This window comes from Chelonia mydas, chromosome 7, assembly GCF_015237465.2.
Source record: "Chelonia mydas isolate rCheMyd1 chromosome 7, rCheMyd1.pri.v2, whole genome shotgun sequence".
Lineage (NCBI taxonomy): Eukaryota > Metazoa > Chordata > Testudines > Cheloniidae > Chelonia > Chelonia mydas.
The window spans coordinates 76882947-76896994 of NC_057853.1; the positions used below are offsets into that span (position 1 = coordinate 76882947).

At 42.1% G+C, this 14048-nt stretch overlaps 1 protein-coding gene across 2 annotated transcripts; it reads left to right on the forward strand.

The window, feature by feature from the left end:
- The first annotated feature begins 305 nt into the window (after window positions 1-305).
- Window positions 306-11634, forward strand: NRBF2 (nuclear receptor binding factor 2). 2 transcript variants are annotated; one of them, XM_037904570.2, is made up of 4 exons: window positions 306-490; window positions 5726-5810; window positions 7391-7431; window positions 8639-11634. In XM_037904570.2, exons 1-4 carry the CDS (start codon window positions 437-439, stop codon window positions 9356-9358), a joined length of 900 nt encoding a protein of 299 aa, XP_037760498.1. In that variant the 5' UTR covers window positions 306-436; the 3' UTR covers window positions 9359-11634. The 2 variants fall into 2 exon arrangements, with proteins under 2 accessions (XP_037760498.1, XP_037760499.1); XM_037904571.2 differs by having other exon boundaries at window positions 432-557.
- Window positions 11635-14048: the final 2414 nt, after the last annotated feature.

Genomic DNA, 14048 nt, shown 5'->3' on the forward strand with positions numbered 1-14048 from the left:
GCGGGGGGGCGGCGCGCGCCCGCCCGCCAGCCAGCCAAGGCACCCGCATGGACATCCCCGGGAGGCGCCCACCCAGGCGGATACCCCGGCCACCTGCCTCAGAGGAGGCTGGGGAAGCCAGGCCAGGTGGCATCTCTGCCCCTCCCGCTCCGCCAAAGAGCCCGCCCTTCCAAACCCGCGCCCGCGAACAGTCACGTTCAAGGCGCGCCTCCGAGCCAATGAAAATACGCGGCCGGCTGCTCACGGCATCGCCCGGTGCCCGTTACCATGGAGACCTTCCACTCTTCTCGTGGGATTTGCGCATTTGGACGTGGCCCTCGCGAGATAGCCGGGCGGCGCGGTGACGCCACTGCGTGCGTGCTCGAGGCGGAAGCGTTTCCGTGTTTACAGGAGGCCGAGCCTGGGGCAGGGGCGCCGGGACGGAGCCGCAGAGCCCATGTGCCCGCAGCCCCCACCGCCTATGGAGGTGATGGAGGGGCCCCTCAACCTGGTGAGCCGCGCCCCGGGCGGGGAGGGGGCGCTGGGCAGCGGGCGGGCGGCGGCTGCCCCGCTGGCAGGTGCGGAGCGCGAAGGGACTCGGGGCTGGGGCAGGCGTGGGCAATGGGAGGGTGGCCGCGCCGGAGCCCCGGCTGCGCTGCGGCTTCCCAGCGCCGCAGGGGGAGGAGCTGCCCCCGTGGCACAGCGGGGGGCTGAGTGTCGCTGGCGAGGACGAGGCCCTGCTGGCTGGTGTGGAGGAGGCGACTAGAGGCGGTTGGACCTTCCCCTCGCGCCCTGCGGCAGGGGCCTTGAACTCCAGCCTCGGGTGCCCGCCAGCGGGACAGCAGACGCCGCTGTAAACAGGCGTCCGGGGCACGTCCCCGTGCTGGGGAAATGCAGGACCCGTGGGGTCATTGTCTGGTCTGTCCTGGCGGTGCACGTTCTTCAACATGGGACCAGAGCCCTGATTAGAAACCACCTCTAGCCACGTCAGCTCGGAGTGGTAATATAACCGCTGCTAGAGAGTTAAACGTGGTGTTAGACGCCTTCGAAAATCCTCAGTCGTTCTAGGTATGGGGAATTCTAGTGTATGCATACACCCTACAAATAAAAGGTGATAGGCAGGAAACCCAGACACTTGAAGCTACTTGTGCACAGCATTTTGTAAGTGTCTTTCCTTCACTGGTGTGTAGTATTTCAGTACTTTTGAGAGTTAGGTATAACTAGTCATGGGACCATGAAATTTGGGACTGCTAAAAGTGGCGGTAGCTATTTAGGAAGAATGTTAGAGGGAATCAAAGCATGAATAACTGTTTCATCAGATCAGGATTGGGATAAGGAGTAATTATGGCTGAACCCTTTGTAGAATGTTTATATGAGTGACACAAGACGTGGGAAGGAAACACTTTGGGGTTACAGAAATAGGATAAGATGCACACAGAGGCCTTGTCTGCATGAGAGAACCACTGATTTGATTTAATTGGTGGAACCCTATTGTACAGAGACTCTATTTTAATGTGTGCCTTGTAGATTCCTTACTGACTTAAGCTAAATTGATATAAGCAACTCAGATCAAAATACTAATGACTGCAGTAGGTTGGCACCAAGGGTAATCTGAGATTTAAACAGATTTAAAGTTATGTCATGTAGAGAAGGTCTAAGGCCAAGTAATAAGTTGATCTGTGATCTCAGGCAAGAAACAAGTGAATAATCATGTATAAGGGGTAATTTAGTGATGGGATGGGTGTCCAATCAGGCTGAAAATTAAGAAGATTGGGCTGGAGGAAGGAGCCATAGAGGTTGACAAGAAACTCCAGAACCTGTTAAAAGCAGTTTAGTAGACCTAGGACTGTAGTCAGCAATTGAGGAAAGGTCTAGTGTGGGTTTAGAAGACGAGAGATCAGCAATTTTGAGTTCTGAGTGGTAAATGACTGGTAAATAGGTGATAACTGTGGGTGGCTGGGCAGGAGTCACCATTTAGTGGTGTCCCTTCCTGACATTTGAAAGCAGACCATTAAGTAAGGTTTTCTGCACTAACAAAAGTATGAATAAGGCCAATGAGGTGATGGTCTGACCACAAGAGCAGTACGATTACCATACCAGTTTATAGTTCCAGACAACAAATAATCTCTCTAGACTCGTGTGTGTGCTATAGGAGTTCTTGTAAAGAGAGTAGTCACCTATATTGTCCATTAGTGTCCTGACAGTGGCCAATACAACTTCAGAGGAAGGTGCAAGAAACCCTATAAATAAAAAGTAATGTAATTACCTGCTTATAGGGGAATATTTTCCTAACCCCTCGTTAATGAAGGACTATAACCTGAAGTACGAAGATTTTTATCCTTAACTTAGACCTTTGTATCTTATCTGATGGAACTATGAATCATCTCATCCCTGGAAACAACCAATGCCTTTCTGAATCCCACTGAGCTCTTGGCCTCTCTTGTGGCAATGACTTCCAGAGGCATTATGTCTTGTTTACTTCCTCCTCCTGCCCTCACTTTTACATTTTTGCCTTTGCTCTTGTTACTGTATTATGAGAAGTTAGTTGAGTGTCTGACTTGACTTCTTCTTATTGTTTACCTCTGTCATGTCTCCTATTAATCTGTCTAAACTGAAGCCCTGGGACTGGATTCAAAGAGCCAGAAAGCTATCATCTTGTGGACACACCCAGTTTGAATTGATTCTTCTTTCACAGGCACCATGCTGGTTTGTCCTTATATTTATCTTTGGGATTGTCTTCACTTACTGGGGGTTTGATGTGCAGCGATCGATGCGTCAGAGGTTGATTTAGCAGGTCTACTGAAGCCCTGCTAAATTGACTGCCAATCCCTCTCCCATCGACTTCTGTACTCCACCTGAATGGGAAGCGCAAAGGGAGTTGATGGGAGAGCATCTCGAGTTGGCATCGCATAGTGTGGACCTCGCGGGAAATAGATCTAAGTACGTCAACTTCAGCTAAGTTATTCACATAGCTGAAGTTGCATAATTTAGATCAATCTCCCCCTGTAGTGTAGATAAGAACTAAGTGTTTTATAAGTAAGTTACAGCTTTAACTAGTTTTCCATCTGTTGAAGTAAGGCTCACTGCTCTGAAAGTGAGGATCACCCAGTAACTTTTTTCCTAAGGTACAATATTTTCTTTCCTCCGGTGTAGAACTGTTGACTCATTTTAGTGAAATTGCATAGGTCTGTTAGCAGCTTGGACCATTCATTCTAAAATTCATTAACTCCTGGATGTGAATACTATACATTTCTGTGATTTTTTTTGTTGTTTAAATTTCAGTTTGTTGGGTCACCTCTTTACCTGAGAAGTTGAGCATCTCGCCCATTTCCACAGTGAAGAGAACGGATTAAGAAATAATTTAGCTGCTTTGCAGTGTCCTATTGCTTCCTTAACATCCTGCTTATCCAGTAGACCTTAAAATTCTTGAAGTCTTTCTGCAGCTGATACTTAAAGAATTTCTAGTTTATGTATTTGGCTATTTGCTCTTAGCTTAAATAAAGCATTAGATGTCTGCTATAGTTATGCTTTTCTCTATTGGCCTCACTTAGGCTGCATTTCCATTTTTCTGAAGGATAGCTGTTGGCTCAAATTTCTTTAGTCCTTTAACTGTACCATTTTCTGTTTGTCCCCCTTTTTTGTTGTGCATGCCTTCTGGGTCATCATGGTATGCCTAAATAGCCTAAGGATTTTAGATTCCTCAAGTCTGACTTAAAGGTTTTGACTTTTTTCTTCTTGAAATCCTCCTTTCTAAAGTGTAGGATCACAGTGCTAGCTTTTGGTGATTGTTTATGTGAAAGGATATCTTAATCAACTAGGACTCAGTTCAGCTGCTGTTAATGGCCCTTTGACTTAACATGGAGTTGGATTCTAGGCTTGGAATCCTGTAGTCACTCACTTGCTTAATCAATACCTGACAGGCCACGCTTTTTTTAAGAAGGCTTTTCACATGGTTATGTATTGTGATTTGCTATTTAACCATAATTTTAAATGACACTTTTTCTGGAGAAATTATTCTAGGCTAATTCATAAATGGAACTGGGGTTCTGTTCTGCTGAATTTAATTCTGATCAATGAACTTACTACTTTTTTCTTCTCAGGACTTAATGTCTCCTCTGCCAGTTGACCTGGCTTCTCTGGACCTGTCTCTTGGACAGGCCAAGACTACCCATTTTGACATTGAAAATGTTGCTTTGGGAAACTACAGAACTAGTTGTAAAGTTGAGTGTGTTGAGGGTTCTACAGGTATTACTAATGCAAGATACCAAGCTCATTTCCTGTTAGATGTCCCATTTCAGATACTTTCTGAGCAGGGCTCCTATTTTCCTAAAGAGCATTTTAGTAAATGAAGTTACTGTATGCACAAACCAACCTCTCTTGCCAAAGGGTGAAGCATAGAAAATGGCTGTTTTGTGAAACAAACACTGATCTTTGGGTTAACATACTTGTGAATTCACTCCGCGGTTTGTCAGGAAAGTAAGCTCTTTTCCTTGGTATAACCTCATGTGAGAGTCTCTGGAAAGAGGTAATAAAATAGTATCTTTCCATTAGAATATTGGCAGAAAAAAGGAATCACCTTCCTCTGCTGTGTTCAGACAAAGGTGGGGATGAGCAAAAATGTGGGAAGTTAACAATACTAAGGGTATATCTATACAGCAATTTAGTGTCTGGTGCAAGCTGGGGTGTGAATCTGCAGCACATGAGCAGCTATATAGATCCTGCTGCTATCCACTAGAAGTTCCATCATGTGTTTTGAGTCGATTGTACTAAGTCGCCATATAGACAAGCCCTAAGTGGGTAAACGCCACTTAAATATTATCACGAAGATCCTGGAGTCTAGTCTGAGCCCTTGTTCACACGGCTCAATACTGGATGATAAAAACTATCCTACTGACTCAAATGTCTCAGTTGGGTTGACATAACTGATAGGGCCCATAAACAAAAAACCTCTCTCTCTAGAAACAGTATCTCTTAAATCATGCTCTACTTTGTTAAAACTCTCCTGCTATGAAGCAGCTTACTGCTAATAAAGTATGGCTGCTTACGCTGAATTTTGTAACGTTTTAACTAAGTTGAAGGCTTTTATGGAAAGCATCAAATGATAGTGCTTCTCTTGTTTTGTCAGCTTTGAGTGCAGGGAGCTCTTCAGGATCGTGAAGAAAATGAAAAGCTATTGGGAGCTATAGTCCCTCTTATACCATCAGGTCCCACAAGAGAAGTGTGTGTGTGTGTGGTTGATCTCACACATTGCTTATGAGAAGATTCCAGGCTCTCACATTAGTACACAACTCCACAGTTTTGGAGGATTGTTTCCAGTAGCTCATGGCAATATAACCACTGGTGGCTGGTTCCTTACACCAGCAGTGCTGTTTTGGCACTGGTCTTGGACCATTGCCCTAAGACACTTGTTTGCCACTGCAAGTGTGTAAGTGTTAGGTACTGTGTGTGAAGACTTACAGTCATTGCCACTTTATAAAATGGGCGGTATATATTCACTGTGAAATAGCTACTGTGGGGCCAGTTGTGCCTTAAACCTTTTGCCATATCTGCACAGTACATTCGTGCACAAAAGTCCGACGGTGGGCGAGCATTATAGGAAAGGCTGGAATGGGAGATCTTGGGTTAAGAGTCTGAAGATGTATGATGTGTGAACATCTGATTATCTGTTTGGTGTTAGCTAGTTACTATAAAAACCAGCTCCAGCCATTCCTAGCTTTGATTAAAATAACATTTTGTTTCTTTTAAGGCTCATCAGCAGAGTAGAAAAGCAGACCGGTTGTTGGCAGCAGGGAAATACGAAGAAGCAATTTCTTGTCACAAAAAAGCAGCTGGTGAGTGTTACCTTTTCATAAGATATTTATGACCCAGTTTTCAAAAGCAGCCTTGAAACTTGCTCTGGCCAAGTAACTAGATACATACTTGCATACAAATGCTGTTTTTATACATGCAAAAAATGTGAACGCAGGTTTAGAGGCCCTGTCGGAAGTCTCTCTTGGAAATGTGGCCTTTAATTTCACTTCAATTTTGACCTTTCATACCTTTCTTACTTGGAGTAACTAGTTGTCAGCATGATGTGGGAAATATTTAGCCACAAATCTTAGCTAAACAGTCAGTTGGTGGTTCGCAATCTTAATTTTTTTAATGAATCTATTGCTGATAAAGCAATTTCAACCTTCAGGGGTAATGAGGTCAGTTCTGCAGGTGCCCCCCCCCCCCCCCCCCCATGATTGACAGTCTTCCATCCTTATTCACAAAGATGTGTGTTCAGGTTCATATTTGATTTGTGAATGTGCAGTTGCTGCCTATTAACAGGTGAAATCTGCCCTGGAGAGATGGGAGGTGGCCGCATTATAGGCACAACTGGCTAGACAGATGCCGTTTCTGGGTCTTGTGTGGAGGACCACTAGATAGGTGGCTTCTCCAAGTGCTGTAGGCTTGTTTTTAATATAATTTTGGGGGGAGGGAGCTGAGAAACTTGTATTCCTGCCCCAGTCACTTTAACCTTGAACTAATCACTGACTTCAACTAGAAGAAACTGAAAAGAAGAAAACGTTCTCTCTGCATCTGGGGAAGGGGCTACTGCTGTCAAAAGCTGATTTAGCACTTCAACCACTTTTGTTTCAGGTGCTTAGCAAGTGACTTCCAGCAGTTCGATGGATTGGCTTTCTGTAAAATTTCAGCAGCAGCAAATATCTACTGCTTGAATACTTAAGTAATTTTAATAGATTATAGTAAATTTAGGCCTTAAAAGTTGTAAAATTAAAAATTAATTTTAAAAAGAAATGCACTTAAATAAAAAAATCATTGATTTTTTTTATCCAGGCTGGGAACCATAGATATTGCTTCCCTACACCATCAGTAATGCAGTCAAAGAAAAGTGTGGTATTCTACTGTAGAGTGTTTTAGTATTTCATTTGTATGGATGTAAATAAGACTCTGGCCCCTAGCTTTGTCACTTCCTTATGTACTGCGGGGGCAGATGCTGCTGCTCCTCCTTTGGGGACTTGCTGCAGACCTTCGTTTTGATCTGGAAAGACTAATGAAACTGCGTTGGTAGTGCTCTCCTCCGAGGTGAAGCAGTTAGAACCGTACATGGAAATATGCAACGCATATTATACCAGGATGAGCAAAGAGGCTTTGCTTCAAAGATGATGATATGGAAGCTGTTTACCTTTTAATACTATGTAAGCTTAAAGCTCTTAAGGGCAGACATGCATTTGAAAAGCAGTATGCATGTTCCCAGCAATAGTTTGCCAGTGTAATCCCCTCTGTGTGTGGATTCAGTGAACAAAATGATCAGATCTGAAAACTTTTTAAAATACTTAAACTTGTGAGTCTTTAGCTTTCAGGAAAAGTGTTCGAATTTTCACAATCCTGGCCTAAGCGTTTACCAATTTGTTTTTTTGTGCAGCATACCTTGCTGAAGCCATGAAGCTGACACAATCTGAGCAGGTGAGATTGCATTTAGCTTGCATTCCACAGCTGGGAAATGTTGAAGGTATTATTGTACAAACACACTTTAACTCTGGCCCTTGGGCATGTGCCTATTACACTATGTCCTAACTGTGTGATCAGACCTCTTACACCATATAGTTATGCTACCTACTTTGAATGACCTGCACTGCTCTAATTTATGCCTGGCTGTCTAAGGCCCAAGTCTAGTAGCTGCGGATAGCAGGAGGGTGGAGTAGAGCTTAGTGAATAACCCCTTATTGTGATTCGCTGGCAGTTCCACAAAAGAAAAGAGAATTCGCTTTGGGGAAAACTAAAGAATATCCATTTTGGGTTGGACAGAATATTTTGTTGGACCTGGAGTGTGTGTGTGTAGCAGGAATTTGAACTTGGGTCACCTCCATGGCAGGGAAGTGCACTGGGATACTTTGTGGCAGGTCTTTGTCTCTCCTCTTGAAGCCGTTCCACTTATTGGAACAGTTATTGGAGCAGGGACTTGAACTTGAATCTTCAAGTGAGTGCCTGCATCACCAGGCTGTAAAGTCATACACTGATTCAGTCTGTAAAATTGCCACATTGCCAATTCCCCCTATTACTATTATTGGTTAAACATGGCTAAACTATGGAGAAAATTTCATCCAAAAATGGAACACTTTTTAACTAAGCCTGGAACATCCACCCCAATGATCCAACAATTGGAGTGACTCAGAATAGATGGTCAGTTTGAAAATGCTGATGTAATCTCACTGTAGCAGTCTCTGCTGCTTAGTGGTGGTGTCAACGCAGTGGTCTAGCCATATACTACAACAAAAGGATTTGCTACTTATTTAAAAAATACATGTGTTGAATTACAGGCCAAGTAAGGCATGACATCTCATCCAAAGTACATTTGTGGATGGTCACAGGCCAATCAAACTTTTATCTCCTCCCTTCAAAAGTGTCCATATGGATTGAAAGAGAAATTACAGATGTCCAAAAATGTAGTAGTCACCCATAACACTTCCATATCACAGACTACAGTTACAGTGAGTTTGATAGCATAATGCCTGAATCTGCATTGCAGAAGCTAGAGAAAGAGGTTTCCCCTCCAGGACATGCTAGGGTGCTGATTCTGTAAACACTGAAGCATGACTAACTTTACTCACACATGTGCTTGCAGGATTAGGGCCTATGTGTTAATTCAGTCAATCTTCTTTTTCTTGGACAGGCTCAATTATCACTGGAATTACAAAGGGATAGTCACATGAAACAGTTACTGCTCATCCAGGAGAGGTGGAAAAGGGCAAAGAGAGAGGAAAGGCTAAAAGCCCAACAGAATGCAGACAAGGATATAGCTGAACACCTTCAGACCTCTTATAAACCATCAGCTGAAGAATCTGAAGACCAAAACATATTGGTTCCTGTTACTCAGAAATACAGTCCTTCTGCAAATAAGCATCTACAGGAAACTCAGGGTGTCTTTGACAGGGAGCCAGATACACTATTATTTCTGCTTCAGAAAAGAGAGGCGCAAATGGAAGTGTGTATTGGGAACAAAGCCCCAAAAGATGACAAAACGATAATAGAGGAGCAGGCAACCAAAATTGCAGATTTAAAACGGCATGTGGAATTTCTTGTAGCTGAAAATGAGAGATTAAGGAGAGAAAATAAACAGCTAAAAGCAGAAAGGATTAAACTCCAAAAAGCTCCAGTAGAGAAGGAGTTGGATGTAGATGCTGATTTTGTGGAGAAGTCAGAATTATGGGGTCTACAGCAGCATTCAGAAACGGCTACTACTTCAGCCTCAACTTGGCAGAAGTTTGCAGCAAATGCAGGGAAAGCTAAGGACATTCCAATACCCAATCTTCCTCCCTTGGACATTCCATCACCTGAACTCCCTCTCCTGGAGCTCTCTGAAGATATACTGAAAGGACTTATGAACAGCTAAATGAAGACCATAAGAAGTGCTCATGAAATGTAGTTAAGCAAAGTGAGAAAAGGGAAAACCACCAGGACAATGATGATCCAAGGGCAGCCAACATCTAACACAATCCTACTGTGCAAGAAAAGGCATTACAGCAACTGTCACTGTGAAATACACTTAATCATAGAGCTTAAGGGTACCATAAATTGGTAAATGCAAGCTCTTGCATCTTTCTTCTGACGTTTCAAACCAAATGACTGCTTGGAAAACATTTCAAACACAATCCTTCAGGGTTTTGAAGTAATGCTACGTGTAATAGGTATCTATAATGCCATAAACGATGCAGAACTTAACTTATGGTTGCCAGATGGCTGCCACTTCAGCTTGAAAGATGCTTTCTATCATTCATTCAGATTGTAAGCATTTCATTATGCACAATTTTGTTAATGGAGAGGTGTATAAGTTACACCATATCTAGATGAATTGATGTGCCACACTCTTGTCTCCTGACAATATTAACCTCAGATTAATCAGGAGAAATATATAAACTTTCTATGAAGGAACCAAGTTATTCGTTCTGTGGGGAATTTTAGATTTTGTTTACATAACTAATCAAGGTGCAAATTTAACTCTGGGTTTCTATATAAAAAAAATTACATTGCTTAAAAAACCTGAGGAAAAAGTATCGTGTTCTTCAGAGGTGCATGAATGGAAGTAATGCTAGTGGGCAGTATTTAATTGCACAAAAAGGAAATATTTGTTTACATCTGTAAATCAGTCACCAAGCCTATGAAAATAAAAAACTCAGTCGTATTCAACACCATAAGAGTGGGTGAAAATAGTCTTCACAAACATTAAAGTGCCAGTCAATTGAACGATAAAGTTTTGTTATGCTAAAAATAGCTGGTGGTAAGGGAAAATGGAACACAACTTCCAGCCTTTCACTTTCAGGTACATACAGAGAACTTGGGAAGAGCCAAGGGGTCGTTAGGGTGTGTGAAATGACATTCTTGTCTGTACAATTTTAAGAGGTGATGCACCTACTGAGCAGAAACCATAGGACACAGATGCCAAAATGGCTTATTCAGTTCAAGACTCAAAGCACAAGTGCAATGGTTTTCCGTACCTCCTCTACAGAATGAGCTTGTTCCCACAACTTTAGTGCCAGCTTTCTGCTGAAGTGCATAGAGAACACCACAGTCCCTCTTATTCTCAGCTTCTGCGCAAATTTTCTTCTTTCCCCAATGCCTGGTCTGTTCTCTCCCTGAATAGAAGGCAAGGGCTGGAGGAAAGAAATGCAGATTAAAAACACTGAACTTGCTCAAGGAACAGGTTTGAATTTGCTCACAACTCAAGAAATTTTGCTGTATTCCTTAAACTGACAATCAAATTCTCTAGTTCACTGACTTCTGTATGCATAGAAAGGGGGATGTTGGACTTCTTACTCATATAACTAGTTAAAATTCAACAGTAGCAATTGCTTACACGTAAACTGAAAAGCTAGCATGCCTTCCAAAGATGGCGAAATCAAACTAAAGTTATTTAAGGTCCTAATTAATTGCACTGTCTTTGAGCCCTCAAAGAAATGATACTAAATATTGTGGGATCATTTCAACCATTTTTATGTAGCTGCCACAGCTGCTGTCTGGCATGCTCCTGGCACTGTACAGGAAACCATTTTTGGACTGGCCATCTCCACTGAAGCATAATTCAAGTCTTAGGCCTGATCCATTCTGCTTCATGCCAAGCCACTTATCCACTGAGGATGAGTGCTCAAGCAGGCAAAACGGTGATCCTGAAAGGAAACCTCTCACATTGTTCTCCAGCCTAGGTCAGACTCCAGGACAACTTCCCCCACAAATTGAACAAGGGCGGCTACAGTAGTACGAAGATTAATCTCTTCAGTTCCTCCTTAGTTACAAGCTACAGATACCTTGCTTCCTTCCCATCCTCCCCAAAGTAAGGTGATCTACTGCTCTTAATTTGACTGAAATAAGCATAGTCCATTTAAAAAACCCACCACAATAAGTGTCACAGCAGATGCTTCAGAGGAAAGTGCCACAATCACAAATAGACAATAGTGGAATAAACTGCCCATGACAGTCTTTTCCTCATGCCTGTCAGAAGTTGGCTATAATACGCTGGGGGGTGTTAAAAAATGTATCCATGTTGTGGATGTAACATTCTCCACAAACACCTAGTTCTTTTGTGAATCCTGTTAAACACTAGTTCTCATACAGCAATGAGTTCTACAGGTTAGTTGTGTTAAGTAAAATACATCTGCTTTTATCAGTTTTAAATGTATTGTCTTTTAGTTTTTTGTTGTTTCCCTGCTCTTATATTATGAGAAAAGGTCAGTAGGAGCACCTGAACTTACCTTATGTTATTTCTGACATTTCTCTAAACAGTCCCACTGTTCTGAGAGTTCCATGCTCTCCTTCTATGCCTCCTTTAGACTCCATTCTGGTTCTACTACTTCCCCCTTTTGAGATGGGGTTATCGGACCAAACCCAGCAGTCCACGGGGGGCATTCCTTAATTTATAGAAGGCAAAAAAAATTTTTTTTTACACAGTATTTGCTTTTTGACTGCTGCTATGCATTGAGTGACAGTTTCCACTGAGCTGTGTGTAGCAATACCTAAGTCATGTTTACTATTTTATCATCTTGAAAGTATATTCTGTGGCAAACATTGCCATCTGGTGGACAAAATAATTTGTTACATTAAAACAAACAGCCCTTTTTCCTTAAAATAGCACATTACTTCAAGTCCTAAGTTTCCCCACAATCATGAGTGTCAATATAGTCAACCCTTAAAGTTATCATTTAGCATAAAAGAAAAGGTGCAGAGAGGGATAAATACTGCACACAATATAAGCAATTTGGATCAGAGTCCTTATGTATGGTTCTTATTGTAGTTTTGACATTATCAGAGATTTTGTCATAGGGCCTAATTCAAAGTGTTTTAAAGTCAATGGAAAGATGCCCCTGGCCTTTGGATCAGTCCATAATGCATTATACTTGACATCTGTAAAATTGTGTGGTCTGTAATTTGAAAGTGTCTCACCAAGAACTAAATTTAAACATACGCCCAGACATTTAGTTCAATTCGGAGAGCTTGTTTTACCACAGAAACCACTGTTGTCTTAGAACCTAGAAATATTATCCCTGTTGAAAACAGCCAACATATGCTTTGCAAAAAGAATTTGTGAACTATGGAATCTGTGAGCATATCCCAGGAGAGGAAAAACCCATGGAAAGCTACATGGAATTTTTTGGGAGTAAAATCTGCCAAACATAACCCCAATGGCTACTTACTGTCACAGCTAGAAAACAAAATACAAAAACACTGCGTTTTATTGGTTGGTTTTATGTTCAGTGAGTCAGGTTGGTTGGTTTTATGTTCAGTCTTATGCTCCATCTTCTAAGGAATTTTAGTTTTCAGAAAGTTACCTTGGCAAGATTTTAAGGCCTTCATATTAACAATAGCTCTTCGTACAATCTACGTTCACATTCGGTTGCTTTGAAGGTGGTTGACTGCCATATTGAAAGTGGATGGCTGTTTTGAGCAGTACAGGTGTGACACCTTTTTGCAGTGAACTGCACGTTCACCATAATTCCCATGACTATTTTTATGCCTATCCTCCCATTCTAAAAGTGATGCTGAAATAGAAGAGACAGATACATTGTTTAGAATTGGTTAAGGATGGTGACGTGGAAGCAGGCCAGCAAAACTGACAAGAAAAATGCTCTGTAATTTACAGCAGCATTTAAAATGTCTTACTGAATGGGACACAAAGTAGGGGAGAGGCAAAGTCTACGCTGTAGAATCTCCCTCAATTTAGAGCCCTTTAACTGAACCTAATCAAATATTACTGTAAGTTCTTCAGTTGTGGGCTTCGGCCATCTTACTTTTCAGCTCAGAAGTAATCCTTTCCTACAAGGAAATCAGATAAAATTTGGCTCTGGAGACAGATGATGACTGGTCTGGTGAATTTACTGTTTGAAAGTGATCAGAAGTTACTTGTGGCACCAGTGCAATAACAGAAAGCTATAAACCTGAGACTTGGCTACAGCCTCTCTCATAGGCACGATAGTGTTTAAACCTTCCATAGGTTATAGGAGTTCATAACTTTTTAGAGAGCAGGAGTCTTGGGCTTTTTCTCCCCCTTAAAAATGCTGTAAATTTGCCTAATGCCTGTTTTGGAATCATTTGAACTACTGTCCCTCAAGCCAGTTTACTACAGGAGGCATGATATTACTGAGATTAAGCAGTATCAGATCTATAGAGCTACAAAACAAAAAATAGTATTTCCCATCTCAGGTCCACCCAAATCTAGCCTTCAGCTCAAAAGAAAACACACACACAGCTACCATAAATTGCATTGGCCCAGGATGGGAAGGGGCAGCACAACCCAGACTGGCTGCCATGCACGTGATCCCAAGAGGCTGGAAGGCACATGCTGTGCTTACCTAGTTGGAAAATTCCAGGGAAATTCACACAACTAGCACAAAGCAAAAGCTTCCTGTCTGATGCTTCACCTTTAGGGAAGTTTTGAGTTTAAAATGCAACTGTTCTCACTTAACACATCTGGAAAAGCATCAGTCTTCAATTTGCTATAAGAGGGGGCAACATTTCCATTGGCTCTATATAAATTGTAACTTCCTTTTAGAAAACTAATAGAACAAGTAAAAAAATGCAGAGATTAGTGTGTA